Here is a 23,485-nt window from a genome sequence, read left to right on the forward strand (position 1 = left end):
AATGTGTTTCTTTTTTTTAAAGCTTCAAGCCTTCCTGACACCCGCCCCCTCAGCTCTGGGAGGGCGATGCTTGTCCCTTTCACAGATCAGGAGACTGAGGCTCTGGTTCCAACACCCACCCGTCCTCCCCCGGCCACACCACCCGACAGAGACCCTCTTTCCCTGTGCCCTCCAAAGACCCTCATCCCGGACCAGACACAGACACTCTCCCTGTGCCGCCTCCGGCTCCGAGCGGGGACCCCGTCTCTGGAGGCGTCTGTCCGTCAGAGCATCCGGCCGGCACGATCGGGCCAGGGCCAGCCCCCGGCAGGAGCGCCTTCCAGCCCAGGCCACGTGACCTGAGCGTCTCCATGGCAGCAGCGAACACAGCGCGGACCCTCGGGACGGAGTGACCTTCAGGCTCCCGGCGCCGCCGCCCCCTCGGAGACTGCCCCTGAGCCGGGCGGACGCCCCTCAGACGCCCATCGCCCCCGCGCCCACGAAGAACGGCGCGAACACGGCTGGATTCGGGGAACGTTGGCTGCTCTCGGTGCTATAGAAGCTGTCAGAAAGGATGACGTCATGTTCACCCATCACATCGGCACGGGTCCGGGTTGGGGGGGGCAGAGCCGGCCCACGCGCAGCTGCTGGGAGACAGATGAGCAGAGCGTTCCGAGGCCGGGAAGGCGGGGACCAGTCCGGGGGCCTTCCCAGGGCCCCCCGCCCCGGGACGTGTGGGCAGACGGCTCCCCTCACCAGGACGCTCGGGGCCACCCTGTCTATCCCGGGGGACAGGCCGGGAGATCCTCTCAGGAGGACCTGGAGGAGTCGGGTCCGCAGGGACCACGGAGACGGGCCGCCCGGGCGGGGGCGGGTGGTAGCTGCGGCTCACGGGCCAGGGTCTCCGTCTGGGGCGATGGGCACGTTCTGAGGACGGCGGGCGGCGGCCACACAGCAGCGCGGAGGGCCCTGGGGGCGTTAGGCTGGCACAGTGAGCCGGCGGGAGAAAGATAAACACCACAGGATCTCACCAGTTTGCGGGATTATAATGGTCAACATACACGGACGGACAAAAACAGATCCAGAGACGAGGGGGGGGGACCGGGATCGGGGCGGGGGAGAGCAACCAAAGGACTTATTTGCATGCGAATTAGCATAACCAATGGGCACAGACACTGGGGCAGTGAGCCTGTCCTCAGGGTGGGAGTGGGGGGGGGCGTCAATGGGGAAAAGGAGACACATGTAATTCTTCAAACAACCACAACAATAATAAAAGAGCTAAAAATAAAAAAAAAGTGAATGTACGAAATGCCACGGAACCGCGCACCGAAAGCTGTTTAAAACGGTCCATTTATGTGCATTTAGGTTGATAAAAAGTCACACAGAGGCAAAGGACCAAGAACAGCCCCGTCCCCTGGAGATGAAGGACGGAGGAGGACTCAGCCAGGGGGCAGCCCCAGCCGAGGCAGTAAAAGCCGGAACCATGTGGTCTGGCCCTGCCACGGCCTGAGGGTGAGCAGCACCTGTGCAACCGAGGGAAGCGGACTGACAGCCCCTCAAATGATGCTCCCCGCACCCACTGGGCCCTGGCAGAGGAAGGTTCCCCGCCGTGCCGCGAGGGCGGCGAACACCGACAGGAGCGGCCCGCGCGGCACAGGCACGGGCACGGGCACAGGAGCCGGGACGGGGACGGGACGCCCAGGATCAGGCCTGGGTGCCGTGGGGAAGGCGGTCTCAGGGTCACCCACACCGGGCAGCGGGGTGTCCACAGGGCCAGCAGGAGTGCACCCCGCCACCGGCACACGCCGGGGTGCGCGCCCAGGCAGAGCCAGAAGCTCCCGGCAGACTCGGAGGAGCCCTCAGGGCCATGGCGGACACCGGCTTCCTCGGGACCAAAAAGCACCGGCCTCTCAGGCCGGCGGACACACGGCCTCCAGACAGCCCCCCCTGCCTCCCGTGACGCCACAGGAGCCAGAGGGGGTCCCCACCCCGGCCGGAGAAACACCTGGTGGCAGGTCCCCACGTGGCCCCGGCGTGGCTGGTATCAGAGTGAACAGAACCCTGCACGGCACCGAGGACAGGCGGGGGCTCCATGGGCAGCAACGACGGCGAGAGGGGATCCCCAAAAACACCCGCACGGCCCCCACCAGTTCGGATAGAGCATCGGCCTGCGGACTGAGGGGTCCCAGGTTCAGTTCCGGTCAAGGGCATGAACCTTGGTTGCGGGCACATCCCCAGTGGGGGGTGTGGAGGCAGCTGATCAGTTTCTCATCGATGTTTCTCTCTCCCTTCCTCTTTAAAAAATCAATAAAATATATTTAAAATAAACGCAAAAAAGAACAAAAACCCCGCACGGCCAGCAAACCTGGGCCGAGGCGCGCTGCCGCCTAAGCCAGGAGGAACGGGGGCTGAGCCTCCCGCACGCCCGCCAGGTGACAGGGACAAGGAGAGACGCAGCCGGAGGGGAGAGAGGATGACAGCCCGCCCAGAGCCTGCGGACCGCCACCCGCCGGCGCCCAGCCGCGCCCTCGCAGGCACACGCCAGCCCAAACCTTCCCACCGGCGTGTCACGGCAACCCGACGCCTATCTGCAGCTGGACACGCAGACATGGGCGGGGCCACGCGAGGCAATGCCTTCAGCGAGAATGACCACCACGCGGAACACGGCACAGACCATCTAGAACACGGCCCGGCCGACCTGGAACACGGCCCGGCCGACCTGGAACACGGCACAGACTATCTAGAACACAGCACGGCCAACCTGGAACACGGCATGGCCGACCTGGAACATGGCACGGCCAACCTGGAACACGGCACGGCCAACCTGGAACACGGCCCGGCCGACCTGGAACACGGCACAGACTATCTAGAACACAGCACGGCCAACCTGGAACACGGCACAGCCGACCTGGCACACGGCACAGCCGATCTCCGCACCGGCACACGCTGCGCTGGCCAGCGGGAAGCACGCACACAGACCTGGAACACGGCGCAGACTATCTAGAACACGGCACAGCCAACCTGGAACACGGCACAGACTATCTGGAACACGGCACGGCTGATCTGGAACACGGCACAGACTCTTTAGAACACAGCACGGCCAACCTGGAACATGGCACAGACTATCTAGAACACGGCACGGCAGACCTGGAACACGGCACAGCCGATCCCCGCACCGGCACACGCTCTGCTGGCCAGCGGGAAGCACGCACACAGACGGGGACCGGGATCACCCAGAGCGGCAGGCAGAAGCCCCGGGGAGGCAGGCGTCGGGTTCGTTTGAACCCTGTCCATGGAGGGTTCGGTCTGTGAGAAGAAATGGTTGGGCTGCCCAGGACGAGCCGTGCTCACTGCTCCGTGTGCCTGAACCACCAACTCAAAAGCAGCCTTTAGCCCTGATCGGTGCAGCCTGCGGACTGGAAGGTCCCAGGGTCGATTCCGGTCAAGGGCATGTACCTTGGTTGCGGGCACATCCCCGGTGGGGGGTGTGCAGGAGGCAGCTGATCAACGTTTCTCTCTATCCCTCTCCCTTCCTCTCTGTAAAAATCAATAAAAATATTTTTTAAATAAAAATAAAAAACAGCCTTTAAAGGAGATCAGGGGTGGGGGAGGGGCGGTCGAAACCCGAGCACAGTCGACGTCACAGTTAGTGTCACGTCAATGGACGTAATTTGCAAAAACCTAAAAAAACCAGCAAGTTAAAATGAGCCAAGAAAGGAAGCAGGAGAGTGACTACGATGCCCCACCCACCTCTCCTGGGCCCGGCCTTTGCTCAGGCCTTGCTCTCTGCTGTGTGACCTTGGGAAGATGACACGACCTCTCTGTGCCTCCCTTCCCTCTGCAGTGCAGGCAGCAGGAAAGGAAAGGCGCTGAGATGGGCCACCCTGTCCCCGGGGACAGCACAGCTGGGGCGCCGATCGCGGGGGGGGTGGGGGCTTACCCTGCTCCGTCTGGGAGCTGCGGGGTGGCCACAGGCCCGGCGGTGGCCAGCACCACCCCCACACGCCCATCAGTGCGGCAGAGGTTCCTCTAAGCCAGGCAGACACCAGGAGCTGCGGGAGCCGCCAGGCCAGATCCACTGCCAGGCCTCACCTCGCAGGCGGGCGGGAGGGAGGGTCCAGCCGGCCTGGGGCGGGCCGAGGGAGGCAGGGCCGCCCACCTCCCCACCCAGCCGGCCCAGCTTCAGGCTTTGTTCCTCCCTCTCCGCACTCAGCTCTCAGCAGAGCTCTCCTCTGGGCCGCTGACCTCCCCGAAGGGGTCAATCCCAGCAGGCACCTCTGCGCCTCCAGAGCCCCCAGCAGAGGTCCGGCAGCCCTCCCCATGCTGGCATCGGGCTGGAGCCGGATGGGACTGTGAGGGCCCAGCCAGACGCAGGCCCACAGAGCAGCTCAGACCCAAATACAGGGAATCCCGGCGCCCGGGGCAGACAGATATGCAAATGCCCTCCGCCTCGCCCCCGGCTCCCGCCTCCTCCCGCAGCAATTACCAGGGTCCCCCCGCCCCCTCCGGAGACCGGAGACCGGAGGTGCCCGCTGGGAACTGCTCCGCGGGGGAGGCCTCCAGTGCGGATGGGGAAACCGGGAGGCCAGCCCCGGCACGTGGCGGAGACAGGACTGACCCCGGAGGAAGGGGCCAGAGGACAGACCCTCCCAAAGGCCAGAGCCTGACGGAAAACCGCAGTAACGGGGCTGGAACAGGAGGAGAGACAAAACGAGAGGAGACCTCACACTTCAGAAGCGGAAAGCAGGGCGACCAAGATGAGCAGCTTGGCCGGGCGGGGAGGGGAGCCGTCCACAGACAAGCAATCCTGAGACACAGCCCCCGCCCCGCTGCCTCGAGGAGCAGAGGGTGCATGGAGAGCCCCCCACCCTCGGGAGGTGGCCGGATCCTCGGGGCTGGGGCTTGGGGCAGGTCGATCTTCACCTTTGATAGGTCCTCCCCGTCCAACAGTTGGGGGGAGCGAGGATCTATTAACCTGCACCCAGGTTTAAAGGCACAGGACCCCCTAGTCTGAGAGCAAAGGCCTGCAGACACACTCAGGCCTGGTCCGAGGCGCCCAGCGTGCGGACGGGAGCCGTGAAGGTGGGCCCCCAGCACAGACTCCACCACTCACACTGGAAGACACGCGGGAAAAGCAGAGGAGGAACTGCGGGAGAGGGAAACAGCAGGGGGTAACAGGCCACGTCCCCCCCGCCCTCCCCCCCCCGCCCTCCCTCCTCCCCGCCCTCCCCGCCCTCCCTCCTCCCCGCCCTCCCCGCCCTCCCTCCTCCCCGCCCTCCCCGCCCTCCCCCCCGCCCTCCCCGCCCTCCCTCCTCCTCGCCCGACCGCCCTCCCTCCTCCCCGCCCTCCCCGCCCTCCCTCCTCCCCGCCCTCCCCGCCCTCCCCGCCCTCCCTCCTCCCCGCCCTCCCCGCCCTCCCTCCTCCCCGCCCTCCCTCCTCCCCGCCCTCCCCGCCCTCCCTCCTCCCCGCCCTCCCCGCCCTCCCCCCCGCCCTCCCCGCCCTCCCTCCTCCCCGCCCTCCCCGCCCTCCCTCCTCCCCGCCCTCCCCGCCCTCCCTCCTCCCCGCCCTCCCTCCTCCCCGTCCTCCCCGCCCTCCCCGCCCTCCCCGCCCTCCCTCCTCCCCGTCCTCCCCGCCCTCCCCGCCCTCCCCGCCCTCCCTCCTCCCCGCCCTCCCGCTTCCCCGCCCTCCCCGCCCTCCCTCCTCCCCGCCTCCCCGCTCTCCCCGCCCTCCCCGCCCTCCCTCCTCCCCGCCCTCCCCGCCCTCCCCGCCCTCCCTCCTCCCCGCCCTCCCCGCCCTCCCTCCTCCCCGCCCTCCCCGCCCTCCCTCCTCCCCGCCCTCCCCGCCCTCCCTCCTCCCCGCCCTCCCCTCCCTCCCTCCTCCCCGCCCTCCCCGCCCTCCCACCACGAGCAGCAAGTCCCCGAGGAAAGAGGAGGAGAGGGAAGGAGCCACTCCCGCACGCTCCGAAGCGCCGCCTGGAAGTGGAAGACGTGACGCCGGTTAAAAATTAACCCGCGTGGTTAGAAGACACAGCTACGAGCCTCTCGAAAGCAGCCGCCGCCGCATAGAGGCGGGAGAGGGAGTCCACGGCCAGGGGAGGGGGCAGCGGAGAACAGCCAGCGTGCAGGCGGGAGGCTGCGGACGCCCGTCACGTGGACGGGACCAAAGCCCCGCCGACAGCAGCCTCATTCCCACCCCGCCGGCGGGCAGCGCCCACGGAGAACGCCCACGGCCGTAGCGGCCACGCAGAAAGCCCACGGCCACGGAGAACATCCACGGCCCGGAGCAGCCACGCAGAATGCCCACGGGCCCAGAGTGGCCACGCAGAACGCCCACGGCAAGGAGCAGCCACGCAGAACGCCCACGGCCCGGAGCGGCCACGCGGAACGCCCACGGGCCCACGCAGAATGCCCACGGGCCCAGAGCGGCCACGCAGAACGCCCACGGCCCGGAGTGGCGCCGGCGATGCGAGAGGAACGGCAGTAATAACGTTCTAGACGTTTCTGTTCATAAACTCACGTCGCCCTCACACAGGCCGTTCTGCCTTTCACAGCAGAGGAAACGGCAGCAGAGGCTGGGGCCACGGCCACGGCCACGTGGCCACCCCGTGTTTGCACGTGGCTCCCAGAGCCGGTGCTCTTAGCCGTGACGTGGTTCCAGGAGAGTTTAAGCCAGTGGTCGGCAAACTCATTAGCCCACAGAGCCAAATGTCAACAGGACAACGATGGAAATTTCTTTGGAGAGCCACATTTTTTAAACTTAAACTTGTTCTAACGCCACTTCTTCAACATAGACTCGCCCAGGCCGTGGAGGCAGGCAGGAGGCAGCCGATCCCTGGTGCTCTCTCATCATGGATGTTTCTCTCGTTCTCCCTCTCCCCTCCTCTCTGACATCCACAATAAAAATGAATTCAGAAGGAGGGATGGCATGGGAATCGGGGAACAGGTCTCACGCAGCAGATGGGCAAAGGGGGTCTGACGGCCGATGGCCCTGCCACAGGTCCCAGCACCAGGCCAACCTGCCCGAGCAGGAAGACGGAAAATTCCAGAAAAGGCATCTCCAGGAAAGGAGAGGCAACTCATTCATTACCCGCATGACCAAATGGAAGGTGTACCAGGAGCCCGGGAGAGGGATTCTGAGAAAAACCGGCAAGTGGAAAAAAGAAAAAAAAGAAAGAAAAAGAGGCAACAGCTACAGGAAATAAACTGTGTTGGCTCATAGATAAATGATCATCACAAAGCTAACGCCGTAAAAATAAAACCAGTTTAGACTGCACTCACACGTATTGGAGGACGGGGGAGGTACACCTGGGGCGGAGGGGGGCTGACTGCACCTGATACCATTCTAAATGCTCCATGTGTGTAAACGCTTCCTCCTCCCTCGGTCTCACGAAGTGGGTACGATCATCCCCATTTCACAGGTGAGAAAACCAAGGCAAGCTCGCCCTCGGTCTCCCGCGAATCACCGGGAGAGCCGGGAGTCGGACTCGGGCAGTCCGTGCAAAATCCCCCCCGTCCGTGAGTCAGCAGAGCAGTTCAGAAACACAACCAGCGGCAGACGCAGGCGATCCCTTAAAAACGGTGAAAAGGCCCAAATAGGTTTTTAGGAGTGGGAGCCAGCCCTGGCCATGTGGCTCAGTGGGCTGGAGCATCGTCCGTGCGCCCAAGGGTCGCAGGTTTGATTCCCTAGCCGCGCAGGGCACATACGCAGGCTGTGGGTTCCACCCCCAGCTGGGGGGCTCAGACTCCACGCTTCTGTCTTCCCCTCTCTTTCTCACTCTCTCTAAAAGCAATTTAAAACGGGTGGGGGTCAGGAATGGGAGGCAGGGGCAGGGAATTGTGGGTTTTCTCCAGAATCCTTTCTAAAGCTACGTTTTAGCCGGTGCCTGGCTTTTCCTCTAAAGTTTACATTCAGCAGAAAGCGGACCCAGACACTTCTGATGGGTGGATTTCATGGCCCGCAACGCATTCCTCAAACACGCCCACAAAAATAAACGAGGGAAAACGCCTAAAAGTGCACACACAGCCTGGGCGGTGTGGCTCAGTGGCTGAACGTCGACCTACGAACCAGGAGGCGGTGGTGTGGCTCAGTGATGGTGAACCAGGATGTCGCCGTTCGGTTCCCAGTCAGGGCACAGGCCTGGGTGCCTGGCTCGATCCCCAGTGGGGGGCGTGCAGGAGGCAGCCGGTCAGTGATTCTCTCTCATCGCTGCTGTTTCCCTCTCCCTCTCCCTTCCGCTCTGAGATCCATGAAAACATATTACTTTAAATGAGCAGACACTTGGCCTTACTGCAGACCGCCCGGCCGAGCGGAACAGACCCCTCCTGTGCTGAAGCCATGAGCCCTGGGAGCTGCCGGAGGCACCGTGTGCCAGCAGGGACCCCGCAGCCTAACGCCAAACCTGCACCAAACCTGCGGCGAGCAGGCCCGCCCCGGGGACCAGACACCCATCCAGAGCCACGCGTGCCTGTGCGCCCAGAGGCCGCGTTCACGGCTCTTCCCAGCAAACCTGGAACCGCCCGAGGGCCGTCCTCGCGGGTGGACACTGCAGCACGTGGTCCCGCCAAACAGCAGCCGGGACACCACGCGCCACAGTGCGGGCGGCCTCACAGCACAGCGCCTCGGGAAAGCGGGATCGGAGGGCAGGCGGCAGGACTCCGTTACAGGAAGTTCACACACGGGCAATGACCTCAGGTCCCAGAAATACGGCGGGCGGAGCAGACCCCGAGGAGGAGGAGGAGGAGGAGGTCGGGAGCCCTCCAGATGCTGGAAATGTCCCCATCCTGGGCTGGTTGGCGATCACATGGGTGGGACCATTGTGTGAAAATTTAGAGGGCCATGCCCTAGCTGGTGTGGCTCAGTGGATAGAGCGTCGGCCTGCAGACAGCGAGTCCCAGGTTCAATTACCGTCAGGGCACGTGCCAGTGTTGTGAGCTGGATCCCCAGTAGGGGCGTGCAGGAGGCAGCCGATTAAAGATTCTCTCATCACTGATGCTTCCATCTCTCTCTCCCTCTCCCTTCTCTGAAATCCATAAAAACATATATTAAAAAAAAAAGTTCAAGGGGCCAGACACTCAAGATGGAAGCATTTTACAGTATGGCTGTCACACTGTAAGGAGGAGGAAAATAAAGAATGACGACTTGAACCGAAACCGGTTTGGCTCAGTGGACAGAGCGTCAGCCTGTGGACTGAAGGGTCCCAGGTTCAATTCCGGTCAAGGGCATGTACCTTGGTTGCGGGCACATCCCCGGTGGGGGGTGTGCAGGAGGCAGCAGGTCGATGTATCTCTCTCATCGATGTTTCTAGCTCTCTATCCCTCTCCCTTCCTCTCTGTGAAAAATCAATAAAGTATATTAAAAAGAAAAAAAAGGACACACACACACAGGTCCGTGCCAGAAGCCAGAGCATCCCAAGCCGGTCATGTTCAAATCCAGACTCCCAATCGCCGGCCTCTCCCCAAACCTGGTCCTCCCCCTCGGCCACAGGACACTTCCCCGAAACCCAGGCGGCGGCGCCTCCTCTGCCCCCCACGTCTCTTAGCCGCCCACCCCCCACGGGCACCGAACCGTGGCCGCCTGGCCACCAGCAGCCTCGCTCCCGGTGACATCACCTCCACAGCCTCCTGCCCGGCTGGTCACCGGCTTCTCTCCCTCTGCCAGGCTGCCGGCCGCCGCGACCCACACCCACTGTTCACTGCCTCCTGGGGAGTCATCCGAACTCAGAGGAAAGTTCGAAACAGTCAACCCATCCCAGGGGACCTGCGTGTGGCCCGATGGCGTCGGCTGTGGCTGTCGCCGTGGACGCGGCGGGTCTCTGCTGAGCCGGTCCTGGGCCGGCGGCCCCGTGGGCGCTCTCCCTTCCTGAGACAGGGCGTCTTACACAACCACGGCCGTTATCAGCTCCGCGCGGCGGGACATTGATTGGCCCTATCAGCGAATCCACAGTCCACCTTCCAGTTTGGTCTTCGGCCCTGATGATGCCCTGGGAGCGATGTCCCCCTGACCCCAGACCCAGCGGAGGCTGCTGGCACATTTTTGCCTCTCTTAACCAGGATTGTCTCTGTAACCGGACCGGCTCTGGGCCGCCCTTTGTCTTGCATGCCACAGACGTTTTCAGAGTCCAGACCAGTTTCTGTAAAATGTCCCTCCACCGGAGTCACTCCCTCCACTGCCTTCAAATTCCAAGACCTCCTGGCGGGCTCCACCCTCCTCCCACCTTCCCCATCCCAGCCCCCCCCAACCCCCCAGCCCGAGCCCCTCACCACTCCCGCCAAACAGACCCTGGGCATTCTGCCTGCACAGCCTGCACCCCATTCCACACGATCCCCGCCCCCCACCCTGGTGTGTGTTTGCTGCCCGGCCCCACGCGAGGGCCCGGGATGGGACGGAGGCGAGGACTATGGTCTGTCCGGTGGCTGGCGGGGCCAGCGCAGTGCCTGGCACGCCGAGGCCGAGGCCCGGGAAACTGAAGCGAGTGAGCAGCCGGCAGAGAAAGTGCTGCAGGACAGGGGCTCCGAGGCTCCCCAGATTCCAGAGCCTCCCCCAGGCCAGAGGAGGAGGCCGCCAAGCTCCCTTATCTCCGGGATCACATCACTCCACCGCCAGCCCACACTGATTAACCTCTCCAATCAATCCCAGGAGGCTGCGGGGCTGGATTCCAGAGAGGGAGCTCCCTGACCCCGGGGAGGGTGGGCTGTGGCCCCCATTGTCCACCACCAGCCCAAAGCCGGTCCCCACCCCCCAACCCACTCCACCCAGCGCCCAGCCCAGCATGGGGGCAGGGAGACTCAACACCCAAGTGCAAAACCCTGCTAATGGCTCTGTAACTGCCTCCCAGCCCAGGGCAGAGGCCGGCCCACCCAGCGGCTGTACCCGCTTTTCTGTCTCCCTGAGGACTGTGGCCATTGGGGGCCCGCACAGGTATCAATACTCAAGGTTAGGGGAAGGGGAGCCCTGTACCCCAAATCCCACATACTCCTGATCTCACCCCCTCCTCGCACAAGGCAGGAGCCTGCACCCACAATGCAGAAGGCAGCGCCTCCCGAGACCCTGGCTCAGCCACTCTCCTGGCAGCGCCTCCCTGGGTGGGGGCCGCACCCCAGCAGCCGGGGCCCCTCACAGGAGGCGGTCAGCCAGGGACCAAACCCCGGAGTGAAGGGAGGGCCTCCAGCTCCCTCGCTGTGTGACCCCTGCCGCCAGCTCTGCCTCTCGGGGTTTCCGGGACAAAAATAAACAGCGATGGGCTGGTGGCCTGGCCGGACCTGAGGGCGCTGAGAGAGAAAAGGTAGCATCTGCGCCCCATAAAAAGGGGGAGGCCAGAGCCGGCGAAGAGTCTGCAACCCAGCCGCACCCAAGCAGGGAATGGCAGCGGCTCCCTGGCCGGCTCATGGGCCTCCCACAGGCTCTGCTCTGGGCTCTGGCCCGGGGTCCGAGCTCTCCAGCGGCCACTCGAGGAGGGGGCGCTCCGGGCGGCCACTCGGGTGCTGCGGGCTCCTCCGGGGCGGCTCGGGGCCTGGCAGCGGGCCCGCCACCTGCTATTTCCTCCATGACCTCAGCCGCCGAGAACGCAGAAGCCGGGCTGCTCCCAGCTCCCGGGGCGGAGGCCAGCCCCACGCCTCCCGCTGGGCTTCCCCGCCATCCACCTCCCGGCCGGCCTTCCGCCTCCCTCCGCCGCCCCCAGCTCCGGCCGGGACCTGGCCTCAGCCTCCCCGTCCACCCAGCGGGCGGCACCCGGGGCAGGGCCGGTTTCGCAGCTTCAGAGGGGAGCCCTAGGCCTGTGCGCCCGGCAGCTCGGCGGGGACCCCAGCACCCGCCCCCCCCCCTTTGGGAAACAGAGCGAGGACCCTGCAGCCAGGCTGGGCAGGGAGCCCCCTGACCTGTGAGACACGCAGGGGCACACAGAAGTGCCCCTCCCTCCCTGCCTGCCCTCCTCCAGCCTCCCCCCCAGGACTACAGCCCCCAACTCCCGGGGCCCTTGTGCCCCCCACCCAAACCCGGCCCGTGCACCCGCCAGGGGAGCTCCACGGCCCACCGAGCGCCCCTCCCCCGCCCGGTGCGCACAAAGGCCCTTTGTCCCGGGCCGGCTCCGTTCCTGAAAAGTTCCCGGGAGGACCGGGAGAAGCAGGCGGCGGCGGGCAGGCCGGCGGGCAGAGCGGCGGGCAGGCCGGTGTCCGCTCCCAGGACCCGGCCGAGCACCACCAGGGCTCCCGGCTCCCCAGAAACCCCGCGCCCGGACCACACCGTGCGGGAGGCGGGGGTTCCACAGGCCGAGCCGGGGGACGCCGGCACCGAGGCCGGAGGCGGCCGGCAGGAGGGGCCGGTCCAGGCCGAGGCCGGTGGCAGCGCGGGCGGGAGCCCCGAGCCTCCCTCCCCGCTGCGCCCAGAGCGGCCGGGCCACGTCCGCCTCCCGCGGCCCCTCGGGAAGCGGCGAGGCCGGCGCCTCCGGATCAGTGTCGGATCAGCCCCTCTCCGCCCGCTCCGGCCGCCCCACCGCTTCCTCCCCGGCCGGCGGCCGCGGCCCGGCTCCTCCGTCCGGGAGGACAGGGGGCTCGGAGGCCCGGCCGCGGCTGCCCTCCGGGCGGGTGCTCCGGGCACAGGGGCCCCAGGTCGCCGCCCACCCGCCGGAGGCTCGGGACGGGGCCGGGCAATCTCCCGGCACCCCGGAGCGCCCACACCGGAGCGGAGGAGCCGGGCGGCCGGGCCCGCGAGGGCGTCTGCCTGGAGCTCCGGGCACCGTGTCCCGGAGGAGCGGCCTGCCTGCTCTTTTCCCGCCCGGACCGGGAAACCCAGCCTCCCGGGCTCCGGGCCGGGATCGCTCCTGGCGGCTCCGTCCCAGCAAAGGCGAGCGCCGGGGAGGCCAGGCCGGGGCCGCGCAGCCCCTCCGCCAGCGCCTCCGGACCGGCCCCGGCCCCGGGTCCCCGCCCCGGGGATGAGGCCGCCCGCACCCCCCGGACCGGGCATCCCTGAGGCCGCGGAGCCCAGGACACACACTGGTGCCGGGCTCCGGGCGGAGCGCGGGGCGCCCGCGGCACTTACCGGGGTGCGGGTGCAGGTTGAGGCCGGCCATGAACTTCCCGGGCGGCAGCGGGCCCGGCAGGCCCGAGGCGGGCAGGCGTCCGGCGGCGGCCGCGCCCACGCGGTGGCCGTCCATGGCCAGGCCGGACAGCAGCGGCGGCGGGGCGCCGGGCCCGGACCGCGGGGGCCCGAAGTCTCGGCCATCCATCCTCCGCGGGCGTGCGGCGGCCGCCCGCACCGGGCCCGGCCGCGCTCAGCGGCGCCTACGCGCTCGGCCGCGGCGCGGAGCCGGGGTCCGCGGGCGGCCCCGCGGCGGGCATGGCGGCGGCCGGCGCGGCGGGCGGCCCGCGGCGCGGCGGGCGGTGGTCGGGCCCCTCCCGGCGGCCGGGCGGCGCGGCGCGGGGCGGCGCACTCGGCGTCTTGGCGGGGAGAGGAGTCGGGCCGCCGCGGGAGAAGGGAGAGGAGAGAAAAAGGGGAAGGAGAGAAAATAAACAAAAGCAAGTTTCAGAAAGTCGTTCTGCCGATCGGGGTCGGGGGCTGCGGGGGCGGCGGCGGAGGTGGACTCGGAGCGGGCCCCGCGCCGTGAACCGTGGAAACGCTCCGGCGGCGGCGCTGCGCCCAGCCCGAGGCTGCCGGGCGGCGGGCCGTGCTCGGGCACCGGCACCGGCAGCGGGAGCCCCTCCGCCGCCCCGGCCGCAGCACAAACCTCCGAAGGGTTCGGTTCCCGGGCCTCACACGCTCCGAGGTTTCAGGCCGGGAAACCTCTCCAGAGCGGCTCCCACTGTCCACCCCGCGTCGCTATCTGATCCGGGAGTTTAATGTTTAACCTCCGCGGCCCTCGCCGTCCCGCCGGAGCGCGGCTTCTCCCCGGGCCGCTCGCTCGGCCCGGCTCCGGGGCTTCCCGGGGGGAAGAGGGCGCGCGGAGGGGATCTGCCCGCGGGGAGCGCGGCCCTGGGCACTGCGGCTGCGGCGGCCGAGTCCGCGGGGACGTGGCATTCCCTCTCGCGCCCGCGGACTGGGAAGAATCCTTCCAAACAGCCTTTGGTTTCATTTTCCAACGCCCGGGCCTGGGAACCCCGCGCCCCGGGACGCGGCCTGGCGCGGGGGCCCGGGGGTGTCAGAGGGGAAGGCAGGGGGCTCCGGTCTGGCTCTTACCCAAGCTCCCCCCAACCCCCAAAATAACCACAAAGAAAGCCTCCCGCCGAGGGGCGGCTCCCCGGCTGGGCAAGCCCCTGCAGTTCCAGTTTAAGGCTGTTTGTTTAAAAGATTTGTCCGCTGACGATTCCCGCGGGGCGGGAGGGGTCTGGGCTCCCGGTCCCGGTCTGCCCGCAGCGGCTCCGTTCCCGGTTCCGGGAGGCCGGGGCGCCGGCTGCCTCCCCGCTGCAGACCCTCGGGCCCCCGACCCCGGCCTCCGTCCCCACCTTCCCCACAACTTCGCTCATTCCAACCCGGTTCTGGTTACCACCACCTCCTCCTCCCGCCTCCCGGGCTCTGGTTACCAGGTCCGCGTTTACTTTGGAAAAATTAAAACCGCCACATCCGAGGAGGATACGTGTCTCCGGAGGCGAGGAGCTTCCCGTGATTTTTTTTTTTAAACGCGCTTTGTGCCGCTCGCTCCCCTGAAAGCCAGCGCCCTGGGGCGAGCCCGGCGCCCGCTTCGGGGGAGTCGCGGCGAGGCCCCCGGAGCACCCTGGCTCGGGCGGAGCAGCTGGCTCGGCCTCTGCGGGGCCCGCTGCCTTCCCCCTACTTTCTCCCCTCTTCCCCGGAGTTAAAATGGCTGAATTCCGGGTTTTAATTAAAAACAGTCTAGGGCCGAAAACGTCTCGGGCGTCTCTGGCTCCCCCATCGCCCGCCGCCGCGAGCCGGGAAGGGGACCGGCGCCCCGGCCGGCTGTGAGGGCTGGAGCGGGGCCGGGGGATCCAGGGGAGCCCGGGGGGCAGCGGCTCACCCGCCCGCCCCCCCCAGGGCGCCCCCCCTCGCCCCCCCCCCCGGCACACCCCAGGGGGAAGCGCGGCGCAGGGCCAGCGGGAGAAGTTCGGAGACCGCAGCGCCGGCGGCATACCTGGCGCGGCGGGGCTCCGGGCTCCGGGGTCTGGCGACGGCGACTCGGCGGGCGGCCCCGGCTCCCGGCGCGGCTAGGCGCCCGTGCTGCCCGCCATCCCGCGGCCGCTGCCCTCCGCCGCCCGCAGCCTGCTCACACTTTTTGCCCGCCTTTCCTTTTTTTGGTCGAAAACCGCTCCCCGGGCCGAGCTCTGGGCGCGCCAACTCCTCCGCCCTCGCGCGGCCGGGCTCCCGCAGCCCCGGGAAAGCCAGCGTCCCTCCCGCCGCGCGCCCCGCTTTTTAATAAAATCCAGGTAGCGCCGGCCTAAAGAATCCCAAATCTCCATATACAGCCCGGGATTGGAAAAGGTACATTACACAACCCCCCTTTCAAGTTCCTCTCGCTGGATCTAAAAAAAAAAAAAAAAAAAAGCCAGCGGGGGGGGGGGGGCGGGGGCGGGGGCGGGGGAGGGGAGCGCACGGAAGAAACACGCATTGTTCCCGGGCGCCCGCCTCCCCCGGCAGCCCCGCCGCCGCCCATTGGCCGCGCGCGCCGCCAGTCACGCGCATGTAAACACCTTGGCCCGCGGCCATCGCTATAAAACCCGTGGCGGAGCCGGGGGCCCGGCGGTTTCCAGGCCCCCCTCGGCGGGCTGAATGGTCCGAACTGGTGGTGAGAATTTTTCCGGGCCGTTTCCAGGCGGCCCTCCCCCTCCGCCAGCTCCGACGGCCCCCCTCCCCCTCTCCCTCCTCCTCCCCCTCTTCCCCCTCCTCCTCCTCCCCTTTCCTCCCCCTCCCCCCGCGTCTGGGCTTAGCGATCAAAATAGAGGAAGATGGTTGTCGCCGCAATCCCGGGCTTTGCAAGGCGCGGCTTCATGGGCCGCCTGTCAGCTTCCTGCTCGTGGGAGGAGGTGACCAGCCGGGCGGACCGGGAAGGGCCTGGGGCCCAGCAGGCTGCCTGCACCCCGCGCCGGGGCTCGGGTCCCCCACCACCCCGGGGACGCGCCTTCTAGATAGAATGCGCGGTGGCGACGCCAAAACAGACTCCGGGGCTGCTTTTTCCTCCCCCCCCCCTTTTTTTTTAAACAAAGCAGCGATTCATTCCCTCCCCCCCAGCAGCGCGGTTAGGCAGGACGGGCTGGCGAGCAGGCCGGCGTCCTCGCCCGGGCCTGCGGTCCCTCCCCGAAGCGCGGTGTCAGATGGTCACTGATTAATATTTTGGAGAGGCCTCGGCGGCCGGCGGCGGGTGAGTCTCTCCTCTTCTCAAAGGGGTTCCTATAGAAACGCGGGTTGGGGCGCTCCCCCCTCCACGGCCCCAGACGGGGCTGCTGCGGTGCTTTGCACGGTGCGCCCCTCCCCAAAGCCTCTCTTGGCGCGGGCACTCCCCACCTTTTCCCTCCCTCCCCCCGAAAAAAATCAGAGCAGAAAAAAGGATTAGATCGGCTGAGCGCGAACCGACTCCCTCTCGATCCTGACATTTCAGCCTATTAGCATTTCTCCACGGGCCTTCTGAAACCTATTAAAGTGCAATATTAAAACCCTCTTGGCCGGGGCCTCTCTCGCCTTCCATCCGCCGCGCCCCCTCCGGGGAGGGGGAACCGGGGGAAAATCTGTTGAGCTCAGAGGAAGCAGCGGCCAAGCCCAAAAAGTGCTGGGCTGGCCGCGGCGGCCGGGGGAGGGGAGCCCCAGCCCCAGACTTTGTACTTCATTCTGCGCTTTCAGCAGAATGCTTTCTGGTCTCCGTCGCCGGAGCTGCCCGCGGCCACCACCACCACCACCACCACCCCACCCACCCACCCACCCACCCCCCCCCCCCCCCGGGCTGCCGGCGGGAGAGCGCGGCCGCGGCCGGCCGGAGGTACCCGCAGCCGGGCGGGGCGGCATGACGTACCCGATAGGAAGCTCGGAAGGGCAGGGATCCTGGCCGATTCAGCCCCGGAGAGCTACCCCGGTGGATTTTTTTATTGGATTTTAATTAAAACAAGAGGACCCCGCTCTTTCCCTCCCCCCCCCCGCCCCGCACTGCGGACTCAGCGTTTGGCATTGCTTGTTCCTTTTTTTGTTTGTTTGTTTAATAAAATTTAAGGCGACTTTTCTTGGGAGAGGGGGGATTAGCTAGTCAGCGCCCATTGGTTCTGGGGTTTTTTGTGTGTGTGTGTGTTGTTTTGTTTTTTTGGGGTTTTTTTTGCCCGCTTTTAGGGAACCAGAGGGGTGAGCGTCCTGAGCTAACGGGCCGCCTGGTCTGATCCCAGAATAAATTGGGGGGAAGCTGGGCCTCCAGAGGACGGTTTCAAGTTGCCCTCCCGCAGCCTGCGGCGCTGGTTTCTAGGCCGCCCTCTTTGGAAGCGGCGGCTCCGCGGGGGAGGGAGGGAGAGGGAGAGAAAGGAACGAAAATAGCCGGTCCGAGGGGAGCGGGCGGCGGCGGCCTCGCTCGGAGCGGGCGCGGGGCTCGGCGGCGGCCGGGCGGCGGGAGGCTCGGGCGGCCCGGCAGCGGGAGCAGGACGCGGAGGAGGGGTGGGGGAGAGAAAGGAGGTATTGTGTGTGTTCCTTGGGGAAGGGGGGGGGGTGGTGGCTGCAAAAATAAAATAAACGCAGTTGTGCTGGCGAGGCTGCTGGAGGCCGGGCGGGGGCAGCCCCGGTGGGCGCCGAGCAGCGCCCGTCTCCTCCCGGGCCTTTGTGGGCTCCCGCGAGCCGCCCCGCGGAGCCCGCCGCCCCCGCCCCTCCGCCGCCCCCGGGCCCTCCCGCCCCGGCCCGCCCCGGCCCGGAATGTTGCCTTTAGTCCGGCGCGGGGAGGAGTGTCTGAGCCCGGGCGGGCGGACAGGAACAAACCCGTTTTTTAAAGGTTTCGTGTGTTCACCCCTGGATGCTCGGGACGGCGGCCTGTGCCATAAATCACCCGCCGCCAATAAAGGTCCTGCCGTTCGCCCGTTTCCAATGGCGCTGCCTTCTCCGGGGAGCGCCTCGTGGCGCGGCGGCCGGGCCTGGTCTCCTTGGGGCCGCGGTCCGGGCGGGCGGCCCCCGCCCAGCCCTTCTCCCGCCTTTGTGGGTCCGGGCCGGCCCGCTCCCCGCACCCCCAGCGCCCCGGCTCCGGCGCGGGCCCGCGGCGGCGGCGGCTCCGGTCCCCGGGCGGGCGGGCGGCAGAGCGGGCGGCCGGTCCTCGGCGCGGCGGCGGCCGGTCCGGTGCGCGCCCCTCGGCCCCCGGCGGCCCGGGCCCTGAGCGGCGGCGGGAGCCATCTTAGGGCGCGGACAGCCCGGGGCTCGGGCCTCCCGCTCCGGCGCAGACCCCCGCGCAGGGCCTGGGGCACCCCCGGCCGGTCCCGGGGAGGCCCTCCCCGCGCGCCAGGGCCGCCCCGACACCGGAACCAGGCCGGCCGCCATCTTCGTCCCCTCCGTCCCCGGCGGCGCCCGCGGGGCGGGGGCGCGTGTGTCTGCGCCGCCGGAGCCGGAGCCGGAACCGGCCGGACGGGGCTCGGCCCCCCGAACCTCAGCCCCACGGAGCCCCCAGGCCTGCGCCGGGCCCCCGGGGCCCCGCCTTTGTGCGGCCCGAGCCCGCGGCGGCCATCGGACGAGCGGCCTTTGTCTTCAGCCCGAAGGACAGGCCAACCTTGGGCCCCGCTGCGCCCGGGCGGCCGTGCGTCCTTCCCCTTCCCCCTCCCGGGGACTCCAAAAACAGCCCCCTCCTGGGCGAGGACCCCGGCCCCGCGCCCCCAGGGCGCTCCTCTCGGCCGCGCCGGGAGGACGGGCGGCGGCTTTAGGCTCCGGGGCCCGGGCCCAGGCCCCGCATCGAGCGCTCCGGGCCGGGCGCCGCCAAAGCCCGGAGAGGCCGGCGGGAAGCCACGCTCGCCGGCCCCGGGCAGCCCGGCCTCCGGCTCCGCCAGCGGCTCGGCTCCGGCCGGTCCAGGCGGCGGCGGCACAGCCGGGGCCGAAGCTCCAGGCCCGCCCAGCGGATCCCGGCGGATCCCCGCGCCGCGGCTCCACCTCCGCCCCGGCTGCTCCCCGTTCGGCCCGGCGCGCGGGGCGGCCGTGGCCGCACATCTCCCGCGGACCCTCCTTCCCGGCGCCCTGCTCTCCGGGTCACAGCGGGAACCCCCTGGCTGCGAGGGGGTCCGGCAGGAGCCGCCCCTTTCGCCGAAGAGGGAACGGGGCCTCTCCAGCCCGCGCCGCCGGCCGCACGGGGTCGGGCGCCCGGCCGGCACGTCCCCCTCCGGAGGCTCTGCGCCCGGGACCGACTGCGGGGCCACCGCTGCCCCGGGGGACGGGGTCCGGTCTGAGCAGCTTTTGGAGCCCAGCCTGCGCCCTCCAAGACCCCCGGACCCGCGCCTTCGCCCAGCGCTGCGTGCGGGAGGGTGTTGGGTGCGGTGCGGTGTGCTGGGTGCGGTGTGTTGGTTGCGGTGCGGTGTGCTGGGTGCGGTGCGGTGTGCTGGGTGCGGTGCGGTGTGCTGGGTGCGGTGCGGTGTGCTGGGTGCGGTGTGTTGGGTGCGGTGCGGTGTGCTGGGTGCGGTGCGGTGTGCTGGGTGCGGTGTGTTGGTTGCGGTGCGGTGTGCTGGGTGCGGTGCGGTGTGCTGGGTGCGCTGTGGGCCCAGCAGGGGGTATGCGCACCGGCCGGGCCCTGTTTTCCTATTTGCAGGGCAGTTGGCACCCGCTGTCCTGCACATGGCCCGGCACCAGGACGGAGGGGTCGTGGTGCGGGATTTATTGGCGGTTTATTTGGAGAAATGCTATCGCTCCTGGGCTCCGGAGCAGCGGGCGGGGAAGGCAGTCTTTCCCCCTGGACGGTCCGGGCGCCCAGAGGGGCGTTTGCAGTCGAAACGCTTAACCAGTCTGTGTCCCCCACAGGCTGTGGCCCAGGCCTGAGGTGGGCCGCCCTGGAGAGGGTTCGCCGCCCCTGGTGCCTCCGAGGACCGGCCTGGTGCCGCTGCTCCGTCCGCACGTGCTGGGGGACGGGTAGGAGCCCCGGCTCCTCGGAACCCCGCACAGGGGAGGGCCTGGGCGGCGGGGGTGCTGAGCGGGAGGGAGAGGCCGCCGCCCCCGCCCCGCTCCGGAGGCGCCGGGAAAACAAAGCGCCGCGGCCGCGGCCCAAGGTTAAAGTCCGCGCCGCTCCGGAGCGGGGCGATGGCGGTCCTCCCGCCAACCGCCTGCTCCCGCCGCTGACCTTGGGGAGGGCTCCTCGGCGCGGAGGGCGGCCGGGGGGCGCGGAGGGCGGCGGTGGCCAAGGGCGGCCGTGGGCGGCCGCACCGTGTGCCCCGCGGGGAGGGGAGGTTTGGGGGCTGTGGTTATTGGGGAGCCCTCCGCGCTGGTGGTGGGACTGATGGGGGAACTGGCTGCTTTGGGGGAGACGGACCAGGGTCGGTGGGGTGCCTGCAGGGTCCCAGGCTCGCGGGAAGGCAGAGGGGCGCACAGGCCTGTGGGGGCCCCGCCTTTGTCTGGGTGTCCCTGGGTGTGTTCTGCGGGCGAGTCTGTGCGGGTGTGACTAATGGGATTCATGTCGGTCCGTGCCAGAGTGACTAATGGAGGGCCTGGCAGCACGTGTGGGGGGAGGGCTGCCTGCGGGGAGGGGCTGGCCTGGTGGGGAGTCTGTCCGGGAGGGGGGCTGCCGCTGGGGCACTGCCCCCTCCCCCCGCCCCAGCCCTCCCTGCAGGCCCGTGCAAGCTGAGAATCCTGGAGACATTCCACCGCCAGCCTGGCTCCCAGAGGGGCCTCCTCCCTCCCACCGCCTGACCCACGTGGCCCTCCGACCCAGGCCCAGCCCTGCCTGCAGACCCTCCCACCCCTTTCATGTCTGAGCATTCCTCTGTGCACATGGCCCCCTCTGGAGCCCCCCTCCTGAGCCCCCTGTCTGAGCCCCCCTTCTGAGCCGGCTTGGTGGGCCCTCTGCCGTGGCCGCCGCCTGCAGCTTCACAGGTGAGAAGCCGGTGCAGGCAGAGGTGGTGTTCACAGCTGAGAGGTGGCGGAGGCGGGTGGGGGCTGGGGACGCCAATGGGGAGCCCCGGCCCAGCCAGACCAGCTTAGAGAGGCAGCCTCCGCCCGCACCCCCTTTACTGCCCCAGCCCATCAATCCTCCTCCGAGTGCTCCCCTGTCCTCGCCTCGGGGGAGGTGACAGGTCAGAGGTCAGTGGGAGTCCATTTGGCCTGGGGCCACATGAGGTCAGGCTGCCCAGGCACATTCCTGGCTGGAGGGGCTGTGCCGGAGCCTCCCCCACCTGACGGCCACCCCACCCCTCAGGGCACCTGGAGTCCCGCCTCCCGGCTCCCCCGGCTTCTGGTTCTGACACTCTGGACCCCTGGGCGTTCCTTTCTGCTACTTGCACACCAGTCTCCACCCTGTGCCCCCGTCACAGACACTCTCAGAGGATCCCTGCGGGGTGGGGGCCCTTAAGGTCACCGGCGTGGGGGCAGCGAGCAAGCCCAGCCTCCACCTCTGCTCTCCCCGCGCTGCCCGCGGCCGTGGGGCATCTCAGCTCAGACTCCAGGGAGCGTCCCACACCCACAGGCTCCCAGGGTGTGTGTGTGTGTGTGTGTGTGTGTGTGTGTGTGTCTCTCTCCCAGGGTGTGTGTGTGTGTGTGTGTGTGTGTGTCTCTCTCTCTCTCTCTCACCACCACCTTCCCTTTAAAAAAAAAAAAACTTTCTCTGGCATTTCTTTCAAGCAGAAAAGAAAAACATTTCCCATGGCTACAGCTTTGAAAGCTTCCCTCTGCTGCCTGCCTCTCTGGCCCCCTCCCCCACTTCAATCCATTTCCAGAGTCAGCATCAAGTCAAAATCAAACGCGCCAAGATCAAGCCTGACAGGCCCTTCCCGCAGCCCCCCGCCCCCCACTTTCTCGGTGTGTCTCCAGGCACCCCCACCCCCAACACATGCACACAGGCGCTCCCACATCTTCTGCAGTCACATGTCTCTTAAGAACCTTCTAGAGGGGGAGGAGATGGCAGCGGAGGCACTCTCCCTGCCTCCCACAACCACAGCACGATTACGACTGAACTACAGCCATCCAGAACTGGGCAGCTGGTGAGGGAAGTCCTGCAGCTGGAGAAGGAGAGAAGGAGGCGCAGCGGGATGGTAGGATGTGTGGAGGGTGGAACAGGCTGGCCGGCACCCACGTGGGCCGCTTTTTTAAAGGGGACGGAGATCGCCCCTCAGAGGCCGTCTGGAGGAGCTTGGGGTCCCAGCCCCACACCAGCGCCCCCGCCCAGGGTCCCAGAGCTGGGAAGAGAAGTCCCCATAACCACAGGCTGTGATAATCAGTGCGGACTGGGGCTCAGGGGCAGGGGCTGCTAGAGACCCAGCTGTTCCTCTTAAAAGGCCGGCCCACAGACTGAACTTACAAGGTCCCACTTCCTCCGAGCTCCAGTGCCGGGCGAGGCTCTGGGGAACAAGAAACACAAGGAGGAACTGGACTGTCACATCCGGGCGGGAACTCGGGGCAGCTTTCTCCTGACGGAGGTGCTCACAGGGATTGTAGTTCCTGTGCTGGGAGCTCCCCAGTCACAGGGCTGACTGGCAGCCATTTCTGCTTGCCCCACCCTGGTGATTCCCTGAGACCGGCCTTATCCAATATACAGCCGCACCCAAGCTGTACGCAGTGGCTTTTGCATTTGAAGGGCCTGTCCTTGCTCAGGTTAACATCTGTCAAACAAGCTGCAGCTGGGTCAGGGAGGCCCAAACCTGTCAATAAAAGGCCCCAAAACCGGCACTAGCCTGCCTTGCTTCATAGCTGGGCCTCATCTGGGCACCTCCAAACCCGATACAAAGAGGAGGAATCTGCAGATCTCTCTGTAGCTCCTGCTGGGTGGCCTCAGGCAATGGCTGGCTTTTCACCTCCCTGGAGACCCAAGAGCCAGTGTACCCAGAGGTCAGTGTCAGACCACACCAGATCCCAACTCTTCACATCGATAGGTGACACACTCAAGGTCCCACTGAAGCAAGTCCTGCCCCATAAGGGTGTCTCCTGCACAGCAGCTCTCCCACGGTAGTCACAGCTGGTCCTCACAGCCAATTGGCCTGGAGGTCAATTCCTCCAGGTGACACCAACAGCAATCAAGTCTGTGCTCACAGCCCACAAAGGGGTGCACCTAGAGCTCCCAGTTCAGGTGACTGGGGAGGCTGAGTCACTGGGTCCTATAGGACACATACTACAACTCAAGGAGACATAGCAGCTCTACCCAGTACATGGGATCAAATACAGGGAAGCAGCCAAAATGTGGAGACAAAGAAACATGTCACAAATGAAAGAAAACAAAATACTCAATACAGTTCAAAACCACAGTTTCAGGGTTACTTAAGAATCTTCTAGAAACCTCCAAAAAAAAGAAAAAGGATGAGTTAGAAATTAAGCATACACTGACTGAAATAAAGAATAATATGCAGCCACTGGTTTGGCTCAGTGGATAGGGCATCAGCCTGCAAACTGAAGGGTCCCAGGTTCAATTCCAGTCAAGGGCATGTACCTTGATTCCAGG

The 23,485-nt window shown here is 67.1% G+C and overlaps 1 protein-coding gene across 5 annotated transcripts in view; it reads right to left on the reverse strand.

Moving 5' to 3' along the window:
• The window catches only part of TNRC18 (trinucleotide repeat containing 18), a gene marked incomplete at its 3' end in the record, with an annotated part of 71,819 nt that extends 56,374 nt beyond the window's left edge, over nucleotides 1–15,445 (reverse strand). For 3 of the 5 annotated variants that reach the window (XM_084886123.1, XM_084886121.1, XM_084886122.1), the window contains exons 1-2: nucleotides 15,053–15,444; nucleotides 13,012–13,409 (exon numbers count right to left, since the gene is read on the reverse strand). In XM_084886123.1, coding sequence (XP_084742249.1) covers nucleotides 13,012–13,198 — 187 coding nt within the window. In that variant the 5' untranslated portion in view covers nucleotides 13,199–13,409; nucleotides 15,053–15,444. Of the gene's footprint in view, nucleotides 1–13,011; nucleotides 13,410–15,052 lie in introns of all 5 variants that reach the window. The other 2 variants (XM_084886120.1, XM_084886125.1) reach the window with 2 other exon arrangements.
• Between the last annotated feature and the right edge of the window lie 8,040 nt (nucleotides 15,446–23,485).

Source organism: Pipistrellus hanaki (assembly GCF_964339955.1).
Source record: "Pipistrellus hanaki genome assembly, chromosome: 5".
NCBI classification, from domain to species: Eukaryota; Metazoa; Chordata; class Mammalia; order Chiroptera; family Vespertilionidae; genus Pipistrellus; species Pipistrellus hanaki.